Source organism: Struthio camelus, chromosome 3, assembly GCF_040807025.1.
Source record: "Struthio camelus isolate bStrCam1 chromosome 3, bStrCam1.hap1, whole genome shotgun sequence".
NCBI classification, from domain to species: Eukaryota; Metazoa; Chordata; class Aves; order Struthioniformes; family Struthionidae; genus Struthio; species Struthio camelus.
The window spans coordinates 99,149,063-99,168,850 of NC_090944.1; the positions used below are offsets into that span (position 1 = coordinate 99,149,063).

The following is a 19,788-nucleotide window of genomic DNA, read 5'->3' on the forward strand; positions in this document are numbered from 1 at the left end:
CTCAACCATTCTGTGATTCTGTAACACTTCTGCTGCCAGAAATAGTAATAGAAGCCAGAATGGTACTGTGGCGAGAAAGATCCTTCTTCCTACATAACCTCCTTGTCAGGGGCGCATCTGCAGATTCCTGTGAACTGCATCTCTTATAAGAAGCTGCAAGAGGCGCAGTACTTGTCTTTACAAAATTGGATATGTATCTCAGGTCAGCTGCTGGAAAAGAGAAAGCATCTTTTCTCCTACAGACACACCTACTGGAATTTTTCTGTTGCTTGACAAGGTTGTGCATTGTGCCTGTTGAAGATGTACTGTACATATTGAAGATGTCTGCAGTCTTAAAAATAGTAATTCATTCACCAGTAACAACCTGTTATCTGCAGATCCAAAAAACTGAAAGCTTCCTTTTTAAAAGCTAGCTCAGACTCCCATTTTTCTTTGAACAGAGATATAAAACAGTGGTTTTGGGGGATGCTCCACACATGACCTGGACACAGAACTTCTCACCTCTGAAAATTAAAAGGCTTGATGTATTAGAGACTGTGCCACTTAAAAACAGTCTTCCAAAGTCAAGCAAGTGTGGAAGAAAGAGAGAGCCACAGTTGTTGCAGTGCGCATGCAGGACTGCCTCAGCCTGGCTTCGAGCCCTGTAAGGCAGTGGCCGGACTGCGCAGTCCCCGTCGCCGCCTGCTCGAAGAAACTTTAACAGTCAGCGCGCACTCAGCCCACAGGGCTAACTCACCGGACCCAAACACCTCGCAAGTACCAAAACATGAAAACACTAGCGTCTCGGCAGATTAGATTTCCAGCATACGGACACACAACCCTCCCCTCACCGCGGCTGCAAGCGGCGTTACCGCCGCCGCCGCTTACCGCCGGTGGGGGGCGGGCTGCGCGCGGGGAGGGCGAGGCGAGGCGAGGCGAGGCGAGGCGAGGCCACCCCGCCGCCGCCCAGGGCCGCGGCGGGCGGCGCGGACGGACATGCGCCCCAGCCCTACAAGCGCACAGGCCAGGGCGCTCTCCCTTCACACCTTACATATCCGCCGCCTTTCAGCGCCGGTGTGCGCAGAGAGGCCGCTCACGGCTCCCCACTGCGCACAACAGCCGCCAACGGCTGCTCCGCCGGCCCGGCCCGGCGTGCCGTAACACGAGGCGCTACCAGTGCGGGGGGGGGGGGGGGGGGGGGAGGTAAGGTGGCACGCCGGGAGCTGTAGTCTCCGCCGCCGCGCGGCACGTCGGGAGCTGTAGTCCCCGCGGGCCCCGCGCCTCGCGGAAAATGGGGGCGGGCTCGAGCGGCTCCATTTTGCGCCCATTGGAGGGGCTCCCAGGCGGTCCCGGGGCCCCGGCGGCGGCGGCGCGAGCCGCCCCCCGCGCTTCCCCCCCGCCCGCGCCCTGATCGCCTCGCCTCGCCTCGCCCCGCCGCCACCGGCGTGGGCCCCGCTCCCCAGCGCGCCGCCCCGCCGCCCGGCCCGGCCCGGCCCCGCGCCCGCTCCCTACCGCCTCGCACCGCGCCGCCCCGCCGCCCGGCCCGGCCCGGCCCGGCCGCCGGCCGCGGGCTGAGCGCGTCTGCCGGGGGCGAGGCCCCGTCCCTCCGCGGCGGCGGCTCCATGGTGCCCGCCGCCCCCCCCCGCCCCGCAGCAACAGGCAGGACGCGGAGGAAGCGGCCCCCGGGGGTCCCCAGCGCCCCGCCGCCGCCGGCCTGAGCGGCGCCGCCGCCGCCGCCGCAGCGGGAGCGAGCGGGCGGGGGGCGCCCGCGGGCCGCCGGCGATGGCGAACCAGCTGGTGATCCTCAACGTCTACGACATGGTGAGCCACCGGCCCGGCCCGGCCCGATCCGCGGCGCCGGCTGCTCCGGCGGCGGTGGGGGTCGGTGGGGGCAGCGCGGGGCTGGGGCTGCGGGCCGGGGCCGCATCCCCCCCCCCCCCCCACCGGGCCGGGGCCGGGAAACTTTTCCCTTCCTTGCCTCCGGTTGTCTCCCGTGTAAGTCGGCAGCGGCCCGCGGGCTCCCTCCCTTTGAAGGAGGGGGAAGAGGAGAAATGGACAACCTGAAGTTGGGAGGGGAGGAATAATTTCTGGTAGCCCAAGACTTGCTGTAAATCCATTACAGTCTGTGGCAAAAGTTCGTCGTGCGGTCTGTTCTTCTGTTACATCTCTTCCCTTTCGCTTAATCGCGTACAGTGATGGAAATAGCTTTATTGCTGTAGTTGCTGTTAATGAGGAGCAGAATAGTAGGAAAACGTGGGTTTCTCTCGGAGTTGTGCTTCCTCTTTTACTGCTCCCCGGACTCAGCGGGGGGAAAGCCCTGCTTTTCGTGCTTCTAAAAACAAAATTAAAGTGCCTGAGGTAGTTTTTCCACAGGACGGTAGTCAGGGATAACCTCTGTCCCTGAAGGGATGAAAGTTCTGTCAGTATTTTAACTGTTGCTTATTTTCTGGACCAGAATTCTTGAACAGCTTTACTATGGCCACAACTTGGTAGAAATTAATGAAGTACTTCAGCTTGCTTTGCAGTTCTTTGAACTCACCTTCTCTCTCTTCTCTGTAATCTTTCTGTGACACCAACAGCAATTGTTGTATTGACTTATGTTCCGCTGGAAGCTGCTCAAATACCATGGTAACAAATGAGGTCTAAGAACCTGCACAGAATAGGAGATATGGATAAGTAACCTTAGGAAAATATTATCTGCCAATGCATTTCAACCACTGGAAATTAGAACAAGTGCCACTGGTACTCCTCTGGCAGTATTTTGAATGTACTGATACAGGGACGGTAAGACTGACAACTAGTTTCAGGTAACAGTGTTTGCATGACTTATCCTATTTTGGTTAGGCTTTACTATTACGACTGTTTTAAAAGTGAACCTTTGGCATGTTAAAAGGGGGAAGTTCCCCTCTGAGAGGGGAAGACCCTGGGGTGTTAGCCTGCCTGGTTTAGCACATACGTTATGCTGATATGACAGAAAGTCAGCATGCCTTAGGCTTGAGGGGGGAAAACGCTCTGTCACATGCATGTATATGACTTTTCTGCACTACAGTTTAAAAATACACAGGGGAGAAGCTCTTGCAGCATGAAAAAAGGTAGTTCTACATCTATTTACCATCGGTATTTGTACAGAGAAGAAAATAGGACTTCTGCAGCCTGAGGAAAATATACTTTGCTAACTTACCAGAAGATGGAAATATTGCATGGACGAGGTAGTGACTTTTCTGAAAACAGTATCGTTTGAAGTGTCAAAGGCTTGATGCGCTTCTAACTAACATGGAAGATCCGATTTTCTTATGAACGCTGGCTTAGCTGTGTCAAGTATCCTCTGGGCCCATTTTAAAGACGGGCTGTGAAAACTAACAGAGTGGACTGTCTCTCTCATGTAAATACCTGCCTAGAAATAAATGTGACAAAGCATTTGAGAAAATTTATTTTGGGTGTGATAGTATTTTGGTTAGATGATGTGTCTTTGTGACTTCAGCACGCCTTTGCATTCTAACGGTCTGTACTCCTGTGTTCACGTGATTCTCCTTCGTCATTTACTCTTCAAATCTCTTTGCTGCAGTCCATGTTCTCCCTTCTTATTCCTCCAGAGTTGAGTTAGTGATCAGTTTTACTCCGTCATCCCCTTAGGATGGGGGTGGAGATGGATTTTTGTTGTTGTTGTTGTTGTTTCATTTTCTTTACTACAGCAACAGGGAGGTTGTGCTCATACAAACTAGTGTCAGTACTTTTCATTAGGGCATGTTGGGGACTCTGCTTATTGTCCTGTTGGGATTAATAGGGCTGTCTCTGCATTAGTAAGTAGAATAGTATCTAAAGCCACCACTTGTGGAAGGAACTTCTTCACCAGAAAAAGCAATCAAATAAATCTCATTTGCAGATGTTTGATCATATGTAGGGATGGCTTTTTGTGTATTGGCCTGCAGTTTTGGTGCTTGTTGAAGTTGCACATCACCACAAATTGTGTATAGTGCTAGCTGAGACCACCAAGCAAATAGTCTACCTATGTCTGTTGTTTTATAATGACAAATACATTATTTAACCATTAGAAAAACAGATTTCCTTTAAACCAGGAAGGAGAACAGAGGTTCTTTTGGTATCTGAAAGGCATTGTCAATGTACGTTCTTGAACCCTTTCACTAAACAATGTCTGAATCCATGTTAAACTTGTTTGAAACAGGAACTTAAACTAAGCTTCCCTTTCATGTTGCGTAATAGTTTTATTGCTGCATTTAGAGAGCTTACTGACAGCAATGGTAACATGTTGTTTGGGGCACCGAGTGGTGGGAAGAAGGGAAGAACCTTTCATAAAAGCTACTTTGTGGTTCTGCTTATTCATCAAAGGCTGTCAATTGTATATTGAGGCACTAGCAGGTATATTGCTCACTCCTGACTTTTTCACATCATTTGGAGATGGTTTAGTTCTTATTCAGGAAGATGTCTTAGGATCTCTTTTCTTTTTAGGAACAAAAGATCAACATTAGCTGCCTGGCTGGGGAAATCAACATTATCCCTGCAACAGTTGTATGAATGGTTTCATTTTAAGCTATGTTAGCTGTACCTCCTCTTCTGCAGGCACAGAAAGAGTCTGAACATCTGCTAAGAATAAAGGACATCTGATTTTTGGTTTGGGCTGTTGGTTTCGATTTTTTTCCCTCTCTTAATGGTATGTTATGGAGTTCAATGCAGTTTAGATTCTTTCCTCTCATAACTAGTAATTACACTGTTACGTATCTCAGGATCAGCTCACTTGGAGCAAAAGAAGAATTTTCACACAGAATATTTGCAGACCTCATCAGGAAAACATGCTGAAAAAGAAGAATTTCAGTTTTGTATCTGACTACTTTGGTTGGATCTCCCAGTCTGATCCCTAACCCACAGTAGTTTACCACTGTCCTCGTCAGCAGTCCTTCGGCTTCAGGAGTCCTGTTCTCTGTCTCTCAGCACTTCTCTCAGTTTATGGGTGAAATTCATGTAGCTAATTGCTTGACTTCTACATCAAACTGAACCCACAAGCTGGTATTTTTGTGATATTTGATAGAAGATAGGAGAAGAGGTGAGATTATTGAGACATGTTTCCACCTTTCCACTTTCTTCTCAGAGGGACTGAGCTGTTGCCTGAATCTGTTACTGGTTCTGCTAATGGTGCTTCATACATCTCCTGTCTTTCCAAGCACGACCCCATACATATGCAAGGAATACCAGCTGACCTTGCTACTGGTGAAGCTCTTTACAGCACCAAGTCAGTTAGTTTTGAAATGGATACCTTTCCATTTTCCTTAGCTCTAGTTCTCTTTTGAAAAGGAAAAAACCTTTCAGAAAGCCAAAGAGGGAGAAGAGGTGTGTGTGTGCTGCACCAGAAAGTAAACACTCAAGAAGTACTGGTAACTTTATGGAGGGAGAGGAGCTTAAGGGCATATTTACGTGCTGCTGTTCATGCCTTTGAAAATATCTCATTAAAAGGGTAGTTGAAGACCTTGATGTATTGTGTTTTGGGAACTGAAGACCTTGCTTTGTTTTCCTTATAACTACCTGCTATTTTTAGGAGTCTTAACTTTTTTGTGCGCAGAGTAACATCCTGGTTTTTTTTCCCTTGTCCTATAAGCCTGCAACAGTCTCAAGTATTAGCATAAATGAAAGCTCTGAAGAAAGTAATGAAGGTATTTTTGGAGCACGTGACTTACTGTGCACCTAGAAAAATACATCTCTAATATTTTTGTTCCGATAATTGCATTGAACATGAATTCCTGTTTTACAAGGTTGACTTATTGCAAAATGCTTAGGATATGGAATTGTGCCTCTTACACATTCTGCTATGGTAAAATACATACCAAGACTAAACGAGGGGAATCCCGTTTGTATAACGGAAGCAAAGAAGTAATTCTGGGGATCAATTTGGTGTTCTGGAACTTACTACATATTACTGAACCAATAAGCTGTATATATGTCACTTAATTTACAATCTTTATTTTGTAAGTTGTTCATAATCCTTTCCGCTATAGCCAAATTAAGACTATTTCAAGTTGCAGTTGTTCTGGTGGGTTTTTTTTTTTTTTTTTTTTTTGGTGAGATAAGGCATTCTGTTTCAATGAGAAAATGTGACTAACCTTCCAATACCTGATCCAAATTAGGTAATAATTAGATATAATTACTGTTCCTAGGGGGAAAGTAATTCTGCCTTACTGAAATTCTTTTATCTTCAATTAACCTACTCTGTTCTGCAGGAGATATTAAGTGAAGTGCCAGCTTGCTTTAGGCACTTCTTTTAAAGCTGCTAACACTTGTTTAATTTACCACCATTGCTCAGTATCTGTAGTCCAGTGAGCCCCATGTATTTATGCACTAACCGTAGTAATGACTGTATACTTGCATAGCACTGAACTTGCTGAACAGCTGGTTATACCAGCTTTTCATCCTACCAGTCTGTTTCTATATAGATTGATGGGAAGGGTGGTGGCCTGCTTTTCCATTGTCTCCCTATACCTTGCATTACGTTTCACAGGGTAGTAGGAGGGGAGGAATATGAACAATTTTTCTCTATTCCCGCCTAGTAACAAACTAGGCTTTATTACTTCCTCTGCTTATGGAATATCTTGTGTAACTTTGGTCCGTTTTCAGAAAGCTGTGATAAGGATTAAGTTGATTTGGATACACATTTTCATTAGACAAACATACTTTTTTCCTGCACTGACAAACTGAATATTGAGTGTTCTTATGGTTTTATTTACAAGTGTAAAGCTAAATCTGTTTTCAAATAGCAGGAAAAGTGTGAAATACTGGCTTCAGAATTGAAATGGACCTAGGTTTAAGTAATTCCATTTTCATGTGGGATTTGATTTCACTTCAGTGAACAGAATCCATTTTTATGCTCATATACCTGTTAATTGGGTAGTCTTAACAAATCTTTCTCCTTCCTTCTCCCTCCCCCCACGCTTTTTTTTTTTCCCCCTGTTATGTGTCTTTCTGTGTGGACCAGCTCTGCTCTTCTCTGGGGAGAATGAATGAAAGAGAGAATTGGAAGGCCATTTAAATAGATGAAGGTGGCAGTTTGTAGTTGTCATCTAAACCCCCGTTGTTCCGGCAACATAGCAGTGCATTAACAAAGCCAGAAATTAATGCAAAGTGTAAAGTTCGGTCTAAGCAAAATGCATCTACAGATCTTAGTGACCCATAGTTTTGTATAAATATAAAGAGTAAAACCTGTCTTTTGTTAATTCATGTTGACAAAAATTCCCACAACTGGCGTGTCTACAGAAGAGGTCATCAGATTCTTAGCGTCTTGTTTTCCAGATAGCCCTCGGTGTCCTGGGCCTGCTAGCACAACTGGAAATTTAGGTTGGAAGCATGGCGTGCGGATGTTTGGCTACTACTAGTAACAGAATTCAAGGGACCATTAGTTTTAGGTTTGATGATACTTAGAATAAGGAACTGTGGAAGAGCCAAATATATTCCTTTCTAGTGCCTGAAAAATCGTACCTTTTTGGTCTAACGTGCCCTTTTTGCCGACTCTGATGAGTATGCCTATGTTTTTGTTTTTCTTAAAAATCAAGAGTTTGTTTAACTCCGAATGAGGGCGAATGCATAGAAGTTTGGTTCTCCCCTGTGTAGGAATACCCTATGGATCTTCAGCGTTTGTAACTTCACTTTACATCAATATCAACGTACCTTAGTAGGGCAATTATTTTATTTGCCTTGATAGCTACAAGTTGTGCAGCAATGGACAGTATTTATGGAGCTGTTATGAATATAATTTCACACAAAAATGATAGGTGTCTTGGTCTGAGACCTACTAATTTATTTTGATTCTCCTGAATAGCTTCTCAGTCCAAAGTTTAGTGGATCATTTTTTTGATTGGGGGGGAAAAAAAAAAAAGGCTTGCAGAAAAGCACGTTGAATGCCATAATGTTTCCAACAGCCCTGTAAATTATGTATCAACTGTTGCTAGCACATACAAACAAAGTATGACATCTGTGGCCTTTTACATTTTTTATCATCAGTTGTGCTGTTTTAACAGTGACTTTGCATCAGAAAGTTCTTATTACGTTGACGGTTTGTTTAAATAAGATAGCTTGTTTTTCTTCCTGTTTGCTAAACAAATATTAATTTGCTGGGGATGCTGCCTCCAATCTATATCCTTGATTGCGACCTGACTCTTTGAAGTCTGTTTTATAGAAGCTCACAGTAGTGCACTTTGGGACCAGATTAGTTGTGGGGGAGAAATCCTGCTGCTGGAGTAATAATCTGACAAAAGAATATTTTTCTTGTGTTTTCAAGGGCCTTTTCTTGCTAGCTCACCGCACTAGTGTCAAGTTCTTTAACAGAAAGACACAGCTGAGACTTTGAAGCCTGTGTTTGAGGTTCCTCTTTAAATAAGATTTACTTGAAACTTGTTACTGCTTGGAGACTGATACTTTGAGGTTGGTGATGCAGCCAAGGAGGGACAGTAATTCTGAGGTTTTCCCTTTTCAGAGTTCTATGAGCCTTTATGGTCTTGAGGGTAATTGTTAGCTCCTGACGGACACTTACTGCTGCTTTATTTAGGTGAGGAAGAGATAGCGCAAGGAAAGGATTTGGCATGGGGTGGGGGGTTGGTTAAAATCTATCACTTCCTGGTTTATTTTGGAATGCAGTTCTGATACGTTTACTGTCGTAGAAGTGATATATTGGAAACTGATAATAGACTTTGCGAAAAAAACTGTTACACCTGATATATGGAGAGAGATGCATCAGGAGCCTGAAGACTGCTTAGTCTTATGTATGATGACCACTAATTGAGTATTCAAAGACAAAATACACTAAGGTAATTTTAGTTCATCTTTCATATATCTCATGCTCACGTGGTTATGAGCAAAAAAGGGTTGTCGTTGCTGTAAATGATAACCAGTGTGTATATACTACATTCCAACTTTCTGATGCTCCCTGCACCCTCCCCCACCCCCCAAAAATTAAAAATATAAGAATGCTCCTACAAAATAACTTTAGTATCTGTTCCACCTGATGGAAAATTGGATAAGCTGTAACTTGCTAGTAAAACAAAGTTGATCTATTTTTTTCCCAAGTGTAATCTCCTTGGTTGTCAGACTCTGACAGCACTAAAACATTGGAGTAAAACCCAATGGAATTAATTGACTGCATATAGTTGGATAGTTTTCATGGCGTGTTCTGTTCTCAAAAAATGGCTCATGCAGTTTCATTTTGTGGTTAGCTGTTATGCTTTTGGTGTGGGGGACAAATATATATCAGTTTGCTATCAGAAGAGAAATCTGTATTGGAAACTAACTACAGCCTTTTTCCTTCTTCTTTCCTTCTAGTATTGGATGAATGAATATACTTCTTCCCTTGGAATCGGAGTATTCCATTCAGGTATAGAGGTGTATGGCCGAGGTATGTACAAGAAAGCATAGTTCTACTCTTTGTTTTATTAAAGCATAGTAAACTGTATTATTAAAAAACATATTACAGGTGTGCCATCAGGGAAGTAGTCTGGCTCCCAAACCTGCTCATCAGTTTTCTCTTGAAGTTCTCATCTTTTCTGCCTCTGGGAGAAAAAAAAACACTTGGATACCAGTAATCTGGTTGTCGTCTTGCATTCTTGTATACAGCTACGCAACTATGAAAAAGCGTACAATTAATTCAGCTAGCCATAGCAACATTTATTTTAGGTTTCCAAATACCTGCTGTTAAAACAAATTTGTGCTTCACGTAAGCATGGTTAGATCATGTTTCGTCAGTGTTCTGCTGGTACTTAGTACAAGGAGTTAATTTTTAACTGTGATCCGTTATCCGAAACAGTTATCCGTTGAAGAGAGGCACCTGGAAGTGCATGGTGCTCACTAGAAACAGTCTGTTTTGCATTCTTACTAGGAGGTTGGTTGACTTGTTTTAAAGAGTTTCTTTAAAGGGAATTTCATGCGCGCTGTGCATTTACAAAAGATACAGTTAGGATAGAGTAATGCATTCTGACTTTGCTAGATAGGCTGTAGCTTGAGAATGCAGCTTCCTGATTTCCTTAGGCCACTTTGAGTTCCCGCTGTTGCCAGAAAAGATGTTTCTGAGTATGTTGTAGCACAGGCTCAGGTCTGAGGTGTTATTACCTAACAGTAAAGCCATGCTCTGAAGTGATGGTACTGCTAGAAGTATTCCATTTCAAAACGAAAAATCTACTTGAGTTCTTTTCTTGGAATTTGGTTAGGGATGAGGGGAAGTAGCATAAGAGATGTCATGTGATCCAAAGACCAGACTGTGGAAAGTATCTTAAAATACGGATGTTTCAGCTACTATAATGGTAGCATTGTAACTGCATTTGCAAATGTTGTCAAAATAATGGAGAATTGACAAAAATACAGTGCTTGTTACTAGAATTTATTTGAATTTCTTCTGATCCAAACCAGAAAGACCTAACTCCTGAGCATGTCATGCCTGAAACCAAGTTCTTGAACTGTGCCAAATACATGTACCTCCCTTCCTGTTCGTATTATAACGACTTTCTTATATTGTAGGTCATACAGCTACTAGAGCAGTGACTTGCATTTTTCTAAGTACTTCAACCTTTATTTATTAACCTATTGTAGAAAGGATTTTCCACAGAAGTGAACTCTAGACCTGGATGACAATGTATTATGAGTCTTGGGGAAAGGAAGTGTGAAGTCATGCTTAAAGCTTTTATTATGGTGTGGGTGTGACACATTGTATTATCTCACAGACACAGAAGGAAGTTCAAGCATGCTGTGATATTTTCACAAACTGTTGGTGCTTATGCCAGGAGATGTTATTTGCAGACTTCAGATCCATGCGCTGGTTTACTTTCTTCTTACAGTAAAGAACTTTCCAGTACAGTTTAACTCCTGCAAATTAAGAAATTCAAAAACATGTTAGGCCAATGCTAACTGCCATGCTTACAGTTGTAGTGTGCGTTGAATAGTAAGGCCATTGGGCCTTTGAAGATGGAGTATTTTGAGTCCCTAATCTGTAAATATGTAAGTGTATGCTTAAAGATTGCATAAATAAAGAGTATTGGTTGGGTTTCCAATTTAACTTGTAAGTCCTTACTTACACGATGAAAACAGTACGTATGTGTTGTTAAGTTATTCAAGTTAAACCTTTACATTGACACAGGAAGTCTCTTTCAAATTTGTACATAGGTTACCGTTAGCTCTTAAAACTAGACACTTCCAACTCCTTGCATGTTTTACCCATATAAATACAATGTCTAGTTTCCAGCTTTAGATACTTATGAAATGATCTTCCAGTAAATGGAGGTCCGCTGTTCTTTACTGTCATTTTATGCAGGCTTTATTAAATGTGACCTTTCTTTTTCAGAATTTGCTTATGGTGGTCATCCTTACCCTTTTTCTGGAATATTTGAAATTTCACCAGGAAATGCTTCTGAGCTAGGAGAAACATTTAAATTTAAGTAAGAAAGATACTTATTTTGTTATTTTGGAGAAGACTTGTTAAAAAGGCTGTTTGTTGCGTTTATTTCTTGAGGGTAGACGTATTAAATAGTATGCCAAGATTTCTGCTTGATGAGAAGTTAGTGTGATTTCTTTACCTAACAAACAAAAGGTGGGAAGAGGTGATGAGGTAACGAAAAGTGTCTGCAGCAAAAAATAGTCTTTAGCATACAATCAGAGTCTTTAAATGTGTACACGTTATGTAGATTTGTAGCTAGGTTTTATTATTCACACAATATATACAATGGGGTAACTTTCCCAAGCTAGTGAGATCTTTATTCAAAGAAAAGAGGTGAAAAACCTTGCTCTCTGAGGTTTCCCAATGTCTGTTCTCCACTTCCTCAGTGTGATTGCCTTCACCCTTCCTGCACTACCAACTCTCACTGCTCCCAACTGTTTCTTACAAAGATTATGATTTGGAGAGGAGGGAAAAATTGCATCCACCGCTTACAGGAGCTAAGTTGCAGAGAACCTAAGTGAGCTACAGGCCTACAATCAGCAAGGAAATAATCTCATATAAGGAGGACGAAGCGGGTGCTGTAAGATGGAATCTGTGTTATTCTAGGAGGGCAGAAAGATCCTACCACCCACAGTGGGGCGATTTAGGGCTATGGGAGAACAGAGATCCACCTATTTCATGGAAGCATGGCTATCCTCTAATCGCTTTGTTTCTCTTTTTAGAGAGGCTGTGGTTCTAGGCAGTACTGACTTCATGGAAGATGACATAGAAAAAATAGTTGAAGAACTTGGAAAAGAATTCAAAGGAAATGCTTATCACCTAATGCACAAAAACTGCAATCACTTTTCATCAGCTCTATCTGAGGTAAACACATACATGGGTTTATAGAAAGGTGCTTCCCAGGTGGCTACAAAGCATCATCTCCTTCCGGTCTTTTGGATTATGTTTGGCCTAATTTCTAACTTCCTATATCTGATACCTTGGGAAAATATCACCATTTCTTCGGCTTTATTTGTGCTTATGTCCAAAATGCAAGACTGTGCTGCCAAAAATGCTAAATATTACTGTTATACATAGACTGTGTTTCAGCAGGGGTGCGTTCCTAATCGAGAGACCTAGTACAGCAAGTATTAACACAAGTGTTCAAAACTATTTCAGATATTTCAGAGATCACATCTGAAGACAGAACCGCATCTCAATAGTTTTGTCAGAAAATATTAGCAAATTCCGTCACAGAACTATCACACTGAAAATGCTTTGTAGAGTTATGTCATACTTTTGAAGAACAGTAAAGCAATCAAAGTTTTGCCGACAACCTTGATCTTCTGTTAGAGGGGCTTTTGTCGAGTTATCCCTCTGCCAGTTGTGTCCTGGTCATGTGGACACCTGCGCGGTCATGCAAAGTATCCAACTGTAGAATTGAATAGGCTTCGTTTTTCCCCTCAGCTTTATTTTAACCTGATCAGTGTGCCTTTACAATTGAATGCCTGATCACTCTCATGCTTGTACCTGCGCAAGGGAAAGAGCCAGGAAACAAGTAACGCAGGACAAACATGGGAACGGCAGTAGTATTTTTATTTGTAGTGCCAGTGTGTGATGTGTTAGAACTTATTCTCACGCTCATTCTAGCAAGAAGGATTTTTTTTCCCTCAAATGTCCATACAACTTTGTTTCTTTTTTTCGAAATAGTCAATGGCGCACTTCTTGTATAGATTACATTTCATTTAGACTGTGTCTGATCTTTTAGTGGTACTGGAAAATTATGTTGAAATGATGATTCACATGCAAGGCTGGTACGTGGAGGTAGGGTGAGACTGACTAAGCTGCAGATGGCATGAATTCTGGCCTAAAAGGCCAGGTTTTTGCCATACTTTTCGACCATGATCATGTTGTTTCTGTTTTATCTTTTGTCCTGTTTCATGATCAAGTTAACTATAAATAAACAAGGGTATAATTACAAGTTAAATGCTATTCAGTTACAGCAGAGTAGTGTTCCCCGTAGTTGTGAATTTTCTCCAGTTTTGTATTGCAATAAATAATATCAGAAGTGAATACAGAGGATGTAAAGTAAAATAGCTCACTCCTCGAATACTGACAATGAAAATAAAACCATTGATCTGTGGTAAAAACAAGCTTTTAGTACAGCTGTATGTTTTGAGCGGGGGTTGAAACTAGCTGTACATCGTACAGCTTCTCTTGTTCCAGTGAACTGAAATATGTGTGCTTGACCTGTGCACTGTAAGATACTGATCTTTTATCCAAACTCGTCAGAGGCCGTCACAGAATCACAGAATGGTTGAGGTTAGAAGGTACCTCTGCAGATCTAGTCCAATCTGCCTGCTCAAGCAGAGTCACCTAGAGCACATTGCCCGTGCCCCTGTCCAAATGGCTTTTGAATTTCTCCAAGGATGGAGGCTCCACAACCTCTCTGGGCAACCTGTTTCAGTGCTCAGTCACCCTCACAGTAAAGAATGTCCTAAATTGTATGCATAACTTTACATAACTGTAGCACTGGCACTGTCTTTTTGACTGTGATTTCAGAGTGCTTATTTTATAATAGCTTTCTCCTTAAATTTTTGTTTTTGAGGAATTAGCTGTGAATGCAGAGCATCTGTGAACTCATATTTCTGTGCTTTTTAAAGAAATTATCAAAAAAAAGAAGATGAGGTTGTTGGGATTTTTAGGACTTCTGAGTATAAAACCACTTGTCAAACTCACAGTGGGGAAAAAAAAGTCGATTGTGTGAACTGGGATGCTGCATACTGGGAGGCTGTCTTAGTGCAGTTAATTGGGGTGCCTCTTGACCGGTGTTTTGAAATATAAATTGAAAGGCTCTTGCAGCCTTTGCTATTTTGTACAGCGATGTAGTTTTGTTGTTGCTGATCCGTAATAAAAATATAATCCTTTCCTTCCCCTTTCCCCATAGATTCTGTGTGGAAAAGAGATTCCACGATGGGTGAATCGTCTTGCGTACTTCAGCTCTTGTATACCATTTCTCCAGAGCTGTCTGCCGAAGGAATGGCTGACTCCTGCAGCGCTCCAGTCTAGTGTTAGCCAGGAGCTACACGATGAGCTGGAGGAAGCTGAGGATGCAGCAGCATCCGCTTCCTTGGCAAGCTCAGCATCTGGGTCTAGAACTGGACGCCACACCAAATTATAAGTCCTCCTCCAAAGTAACAAACGATTTGAAACACTTCAGTTTAATCTCTCCGGCAATTGACTTCCTGACAGAACATGAGAGCTGACTCTAGAACGTTGTCTTTGTATGCAAAAATGGCTCTCATCCACCTGTGTTTCAGCTCAGGATTATTTATGTAGTGAAAAGAGTTGCTGGGAGAAAAGGGAAGGATTTTGTGTGAAGCCACCCTTTTCATTTTCACCTGTTTGGTAGACCTGGGTTAACTAAACATCTTGTATAAAGCAGAGCTTAAATTATTTGTTTACAGTATTGTGTACTGCTGTTTACAAGTCCTGTAAGGACTCCTGCCACCATGAAAGAAGAGAGAATACAAGTTTGATTAACTGCTGGTGTAACTCAGAGGCAATGATACTATGTCCCGGATGATCTCTTCCCTTTGTTTTAAAGATTCAAGGCAGGTGACCTTTAGATTTCTGAAAAATGCCAGAAACTGCTGAATACTATATATGTGAACAGGGTACTGTGCACTTAAAGTGGCTGATGTAAACAGGTAGATTCCAGGATGTAGGGAGACTGATTTTTGTCTAAGATCTGTTACTAGGAGTATGACCTCTACATTAATGAAACTATGGGTTTTTGCACATATGAAGGGAAATCTCATTGCAATGCACATTAATCCCTAGCATTTTTTTTTTAACTCAGCCGTGCGGTTTTCTTGTTTTCGATGGGGCATCCTATTTTGTTTCTGTATTTACAGTCTACTTCAACTACCACAGAATTCTGTGATTCTAAACTATGATTTAGACACGTGAACATCACCTGTTACAAGCATCAGCAAATTTTGCTGTTTGTTTTACTTGATTTAAAATTTGTGTTTGAAAGTTAGTACTTGGGGGGGAAGCGTATTTTGCAGGGGCAGACGGGGTTTTGTTTTGTTTTTTGATGTAGTTTGAACTAGTGTAAAACCCAAGCCATTTATGGTTGGGGAATGGCATTGCTTTCTGTTGCTGATTATGCTTCATTTGAGTTTGTAAACATTTATAGCTCAAAAAACAGGACACGAGTTACTGACCAGTTGTGCGTACCCACAGAAATTATAGAGAAATCCTAATTTATTTCCCCACTGTCTCTATCTGTGGCATTAACTTTCTTGCCAGATGTAATGCAGAAAAACCTGAAAATTGCTTAGGCACCTGTGTGTTTACACAGCAGAACCCACTAATCTGCACACATAATTATATCTGAAGGTAAGATGTTATTTTGTAAAACACAGGAAGTATGTTTGGTGGGTTATAATTAGAGCTAAATCATAATTAGTGATCCGAAACGGTAATGGAATGCCTTATTCTTGTTCACTCATCAAGAGAATTAATGGTTCTTCCAGTCATTAGTGTGAATTAGTGAGTTTCTATTGTGCATACAAGGATACGGTAGCACAAACGTGAGTGAGGCGAGCTTGTGGGTTTTTTTTAAGACTTGCTGCCTTAAACTGTAACAAAAACCCCACCATCTGTAAACTGATCAGCGCACAAAGAAGTGTGCATTACTAGAAGTATAAATGATTCTTAGGAGCTTCATTTTTAATGTTTCTGGGTTTAATATTTTTTTTCCATTGAATGAAATGCTAACGTTACAGTTTCTGCTATTTAAAAGGAAAAAAGTGCTCTTGGGAGGCAAGAATGCTTAACGTTACAAATGCTCCTAGCCTTGGGTAGTCAGTGCCATTGAACCCTCAAAAAGGTGCATTAGACTACATTCTAGTAAGAATGCTTATGATGGCCATCTCCAATTCACGTTAGAAATGGGCAGAAGCTTTTCTGCTAGCAGTTGGGTTGAATCCTTTGTAAAACTGTCTAAGCTTTCACTCATCTTCTGTGATGCAGTGTAGTGACAGGAGGAGAGAAAAATCAAGTGAGACTCTAGGAAGAGGGGGATAATAGTAAAAGTCTCTTTAACTGTAGTTTGGTATGTGCGTAATAATCGTTTCCCACTTAGTGAAAGAGATCAAGACTGACAGGTCTACCGCTAACTACAGTATCTGTTTGATCTCCGGAAGGTGGACATACTGACTCTTCGAGTTGATTTCCCCCCCCCCCCCCCCACCTTCACTTGAATCTCTGAATGTGAGTTCTCCCTTTCTTTTTTTTCCTGTAGTGAAAATGAATAATGTGGTCTCCAGACGACTCTCAAGCGTTATTACAGAATTAAATATCACACTACTTACAGCTAAGGCAACAGGGCCATGCGTGGATTATTTTGTCTCTGCTGTGCAGTTGTGGTAGAAACATGACTAAGTCTCTCAGCCAAGGCAGGTCCTTTATTTCAGCTCAGGGTTGAGGCCACTGATCTAGCAATGTACTGTAGCTTTTCCTAGGTTTTAGGAAGAATAAATAGAATGAATTTTCATTGCTACCTAACTTTTGTGTACCAAAATCAGCTTTTTAGGCTTCTAATATATCCAGAGCGCTAGGTCACCAATCTCTACACTTTCATTAACACACACAACTGCAGCATGTACAATGCAAGAAACGGTGACAGATCACAGCACAGTTTTTATTTAGAAGTAAAACTAAGACTATTTTTTATAAAGCAGACTGGAAAGTTTGTAACAAAAATGCTCGTTTTATTGGTAGTTGTACAGGTGAAAATGCTGTCCTATGCTTTTTTTTGTTTGTTTTAAAACCATGCATTTGTAAATCGTGTGAAGAAACTGACACCTGAACCCTGGAGGCTGTTCAGTATTGGATCAAAGCGAGCAGTACTGTAACTTCCATCATGTATTGTAAACTCAGCCTCCACCGGATGCCTGAAAGAAGTCACCCTGCCAGTGGTTACTCCTATTTGTTAGCAATAGAGCAAGTTACCTTTCACCAGCATTACTGCCAAGCAGGGATTACTTTAGTCTACTAATGACCGCACTGTGCTAGGACTAGAACACTCCAAATGCTGTGAGAAAGCTGGACACCTGTGGAGTCTTTCCATCAAAACGGGTAGAAAAATAATTCACTACTTCAGGGTTCTGCTCTGTTTACTTTCTCATTCTTGTTTAATTTTCTGTAAGATAGACTTTTGATACGTATTATATTCTTTGACTCGAAGTCATTTTCTTCAAATGCCATTTTCTGTTCAGCAAGCCAAAAAAAAAAAAAAAATCCAATGTACTGTCAGTGTGCACCAGTAACTTCAGAGTGGCTTGGTAAAAATACAGTTGGATTACTTCTAAAACTTGCAATGCAATTCTGATCACTATTGATACATAATAATTTTCACTGTTGGAACTTGATTACAAGCTGACTATTCACTGACGCAATTTTTGTAAACTTGTATTCAAGTTTACTGTACTTCATAGTATTTGTATAAAATTCAAAGAATTTTGACTTTTGTTACCTGTACATGGCAACAAGTTGTCTATCATCTAAAATCCATCATTTATTAAAAATACTTTTATAAAAAAAGACACCTGGCTGTGTTGCTTATTCTTTTGATACCTGTAGTTTGTTTTGTCAGTGCCACACAAGCTGACCTTTTGTCCTGAAAAAATACTTTATTCAAAGGGTAGGAAACACTTGGGTAACTTTATTATAGCTACTTAAGCTATAGTGTACACTAGGCTTGGGCATCAGAACGTGCAGTCAGTTTGATTTGCTTAAGGCATTAGTAAGAGCTATTGTTTTTTAATAGACTAGCTTTAAAAAGTTTTCAGATTTGATGTGCTAAATGCAGGTAGTGGGAGTATCTAAACACCCAGCCTACATTTGGGGTGTGTTGCAGATACAATGTGTGACGTTCTGCAAACCTCTTTGAATACCCAGATCAGTAGTCTGGATTTGCATGGGACTAAGCTGCCATGGAGCACAGCCTTAATGGCTTAGCCTTGGTTACCTAACAGTAAGCAGGGCAGCGAGTAGCTTAGGGTCTGTGGGAATGCCTGGTTTTTGCCAGTTCCTTTGAGCTGAACAAAAAGTACTTGGGCTATGCCAAAGTACTCGATGGCAACACCAGCCTAAGCCACTGCTGCCTGTGCTATGCCTGCCCCTCCTGCAGCAGTGTTGCCGCTGTCACTGCAGCCCAGCCCCGACCCAGACTGGAGAAACCACTGTTTTTGTTGTTGGTGGTGGTGGTTTTGGGTTTTTTTTTTTTTAATTAAAATTTACAGGGCTCTTTCCCAGTCAGACCAGTTCAGCAGCTGGGTGGCAGCCTGGCTGTCTGCCCCAACCCCTGGCGCTCTGCAGCGAGCCATGGGGGCTGCATGGGGCCAGCCGACAGCGGGAGCCTAGTTGTAGGCAACCCTTGAGGGTAGGCACTGTCAGCACTCGGTGCTGTGGGCTTCAGGAAACTGAAAAAGCCTTAATTTTGTAAGACACTCTGCAAAACACAGGTAGCACATGTTTTAACTGGGTGGCTCTTTCTCTACGAATTCAGGGCCCTAACAAGCTGGAAAATCTTGCCAAAGAGGTTGCTGCGCTGCCCCTCTCCCCCTGCAACAGGCAGCAGGGTGTGTTTTGCCAAGCGTTGGGTGTTGGGCCTGGCATCTTTGTTCACGCTGTTCAGGAAGAGTGGCTGGGACACCGGGCTTCCTGGAGAAGCTGCTGAGGTCCAGGTGCGTTCGCTTTTCCAACTCTGTTACTGGACCCCTAATCGCTAGTAAAGCTGCAAGAGCGTTTGAAGCAAACTCATTATTTATTGAAGTAGAACTTGATGAATTTGGCAGTTCATCAGTTAAAGCTAATAATTTGAGTATAGATCTGTTTTGCCTGTAGATTTCCTGCTCTGAATTCTTCAAAATTGTGCTTTTGCTGTACATAAAAATGCATTTTTTTACTAGGTGAGTAGCTGAGGTTTTTTTATTGAACTGTTCTTGAAGAAACTACAAATTTGTCAAATGAAGTTTCATTTTTCTAAAACAGTTTCTTCAGGCAGGCAAGATTTATCTTGCATGTTTTTCAATTAGACAGCTTTTCTTGTGGCTAAAGACACTTTAATGTGCCTGTTCCTCAAAATAATTTTTTTTTTCCTAGTGCTTCATGTAATGCATTGAAAATGGCTATCGAACTGTTTGTCCTTCTCCAATGTCCTTTGGTTCATTGTCAGGGAAGTGTTGGGCACTGCTTTGAGACAGCAACAGTACTCCGCTGGTAACTCCATTTTCTACTGGGTTAGACTAGGAATCGCTTGGTTTTTGTATGATTTGGTCCACTGAAATTAGCATATCACAAACCAAAACAGGATGTAGCCATGAAGAAATGCACGATTC

The 19,788-nt window shown here is 42.2% G+C and overlaps 1 protein-coding gene across 1 annotated transcript; it reads left to right on the forward strand.

The window, feature by feature from the left end:
• The first annotated feature begins 1,668 nt into the window (after positions 1-1,668).
• Positions 1,669-17,982, forward strand: DESI2 (desumoylating isopeptidase 2). Its single transcript, XM_068939315.1, has 5 exons — positions 1,669-1,800; positions 9,295-9,367; positions 11,303-11,396; positions 12,118-12,259; positions 14,322-17,982. The coding sequence occupies exons 1-5, from the start codon at positions 1,762-1,764 to the stop codon at positions 14,553-14,555; spliced, it is 582 nt and encodes a 193-aa protein (XP_068795416.1). The 5' UTR covers positions 1,669-1,761; the 3' UTR covers positions 14,556-17,982.
• The last annotated feature ends 1,806 nt before the right edge of the window (positions 17,983-19,788 follow it).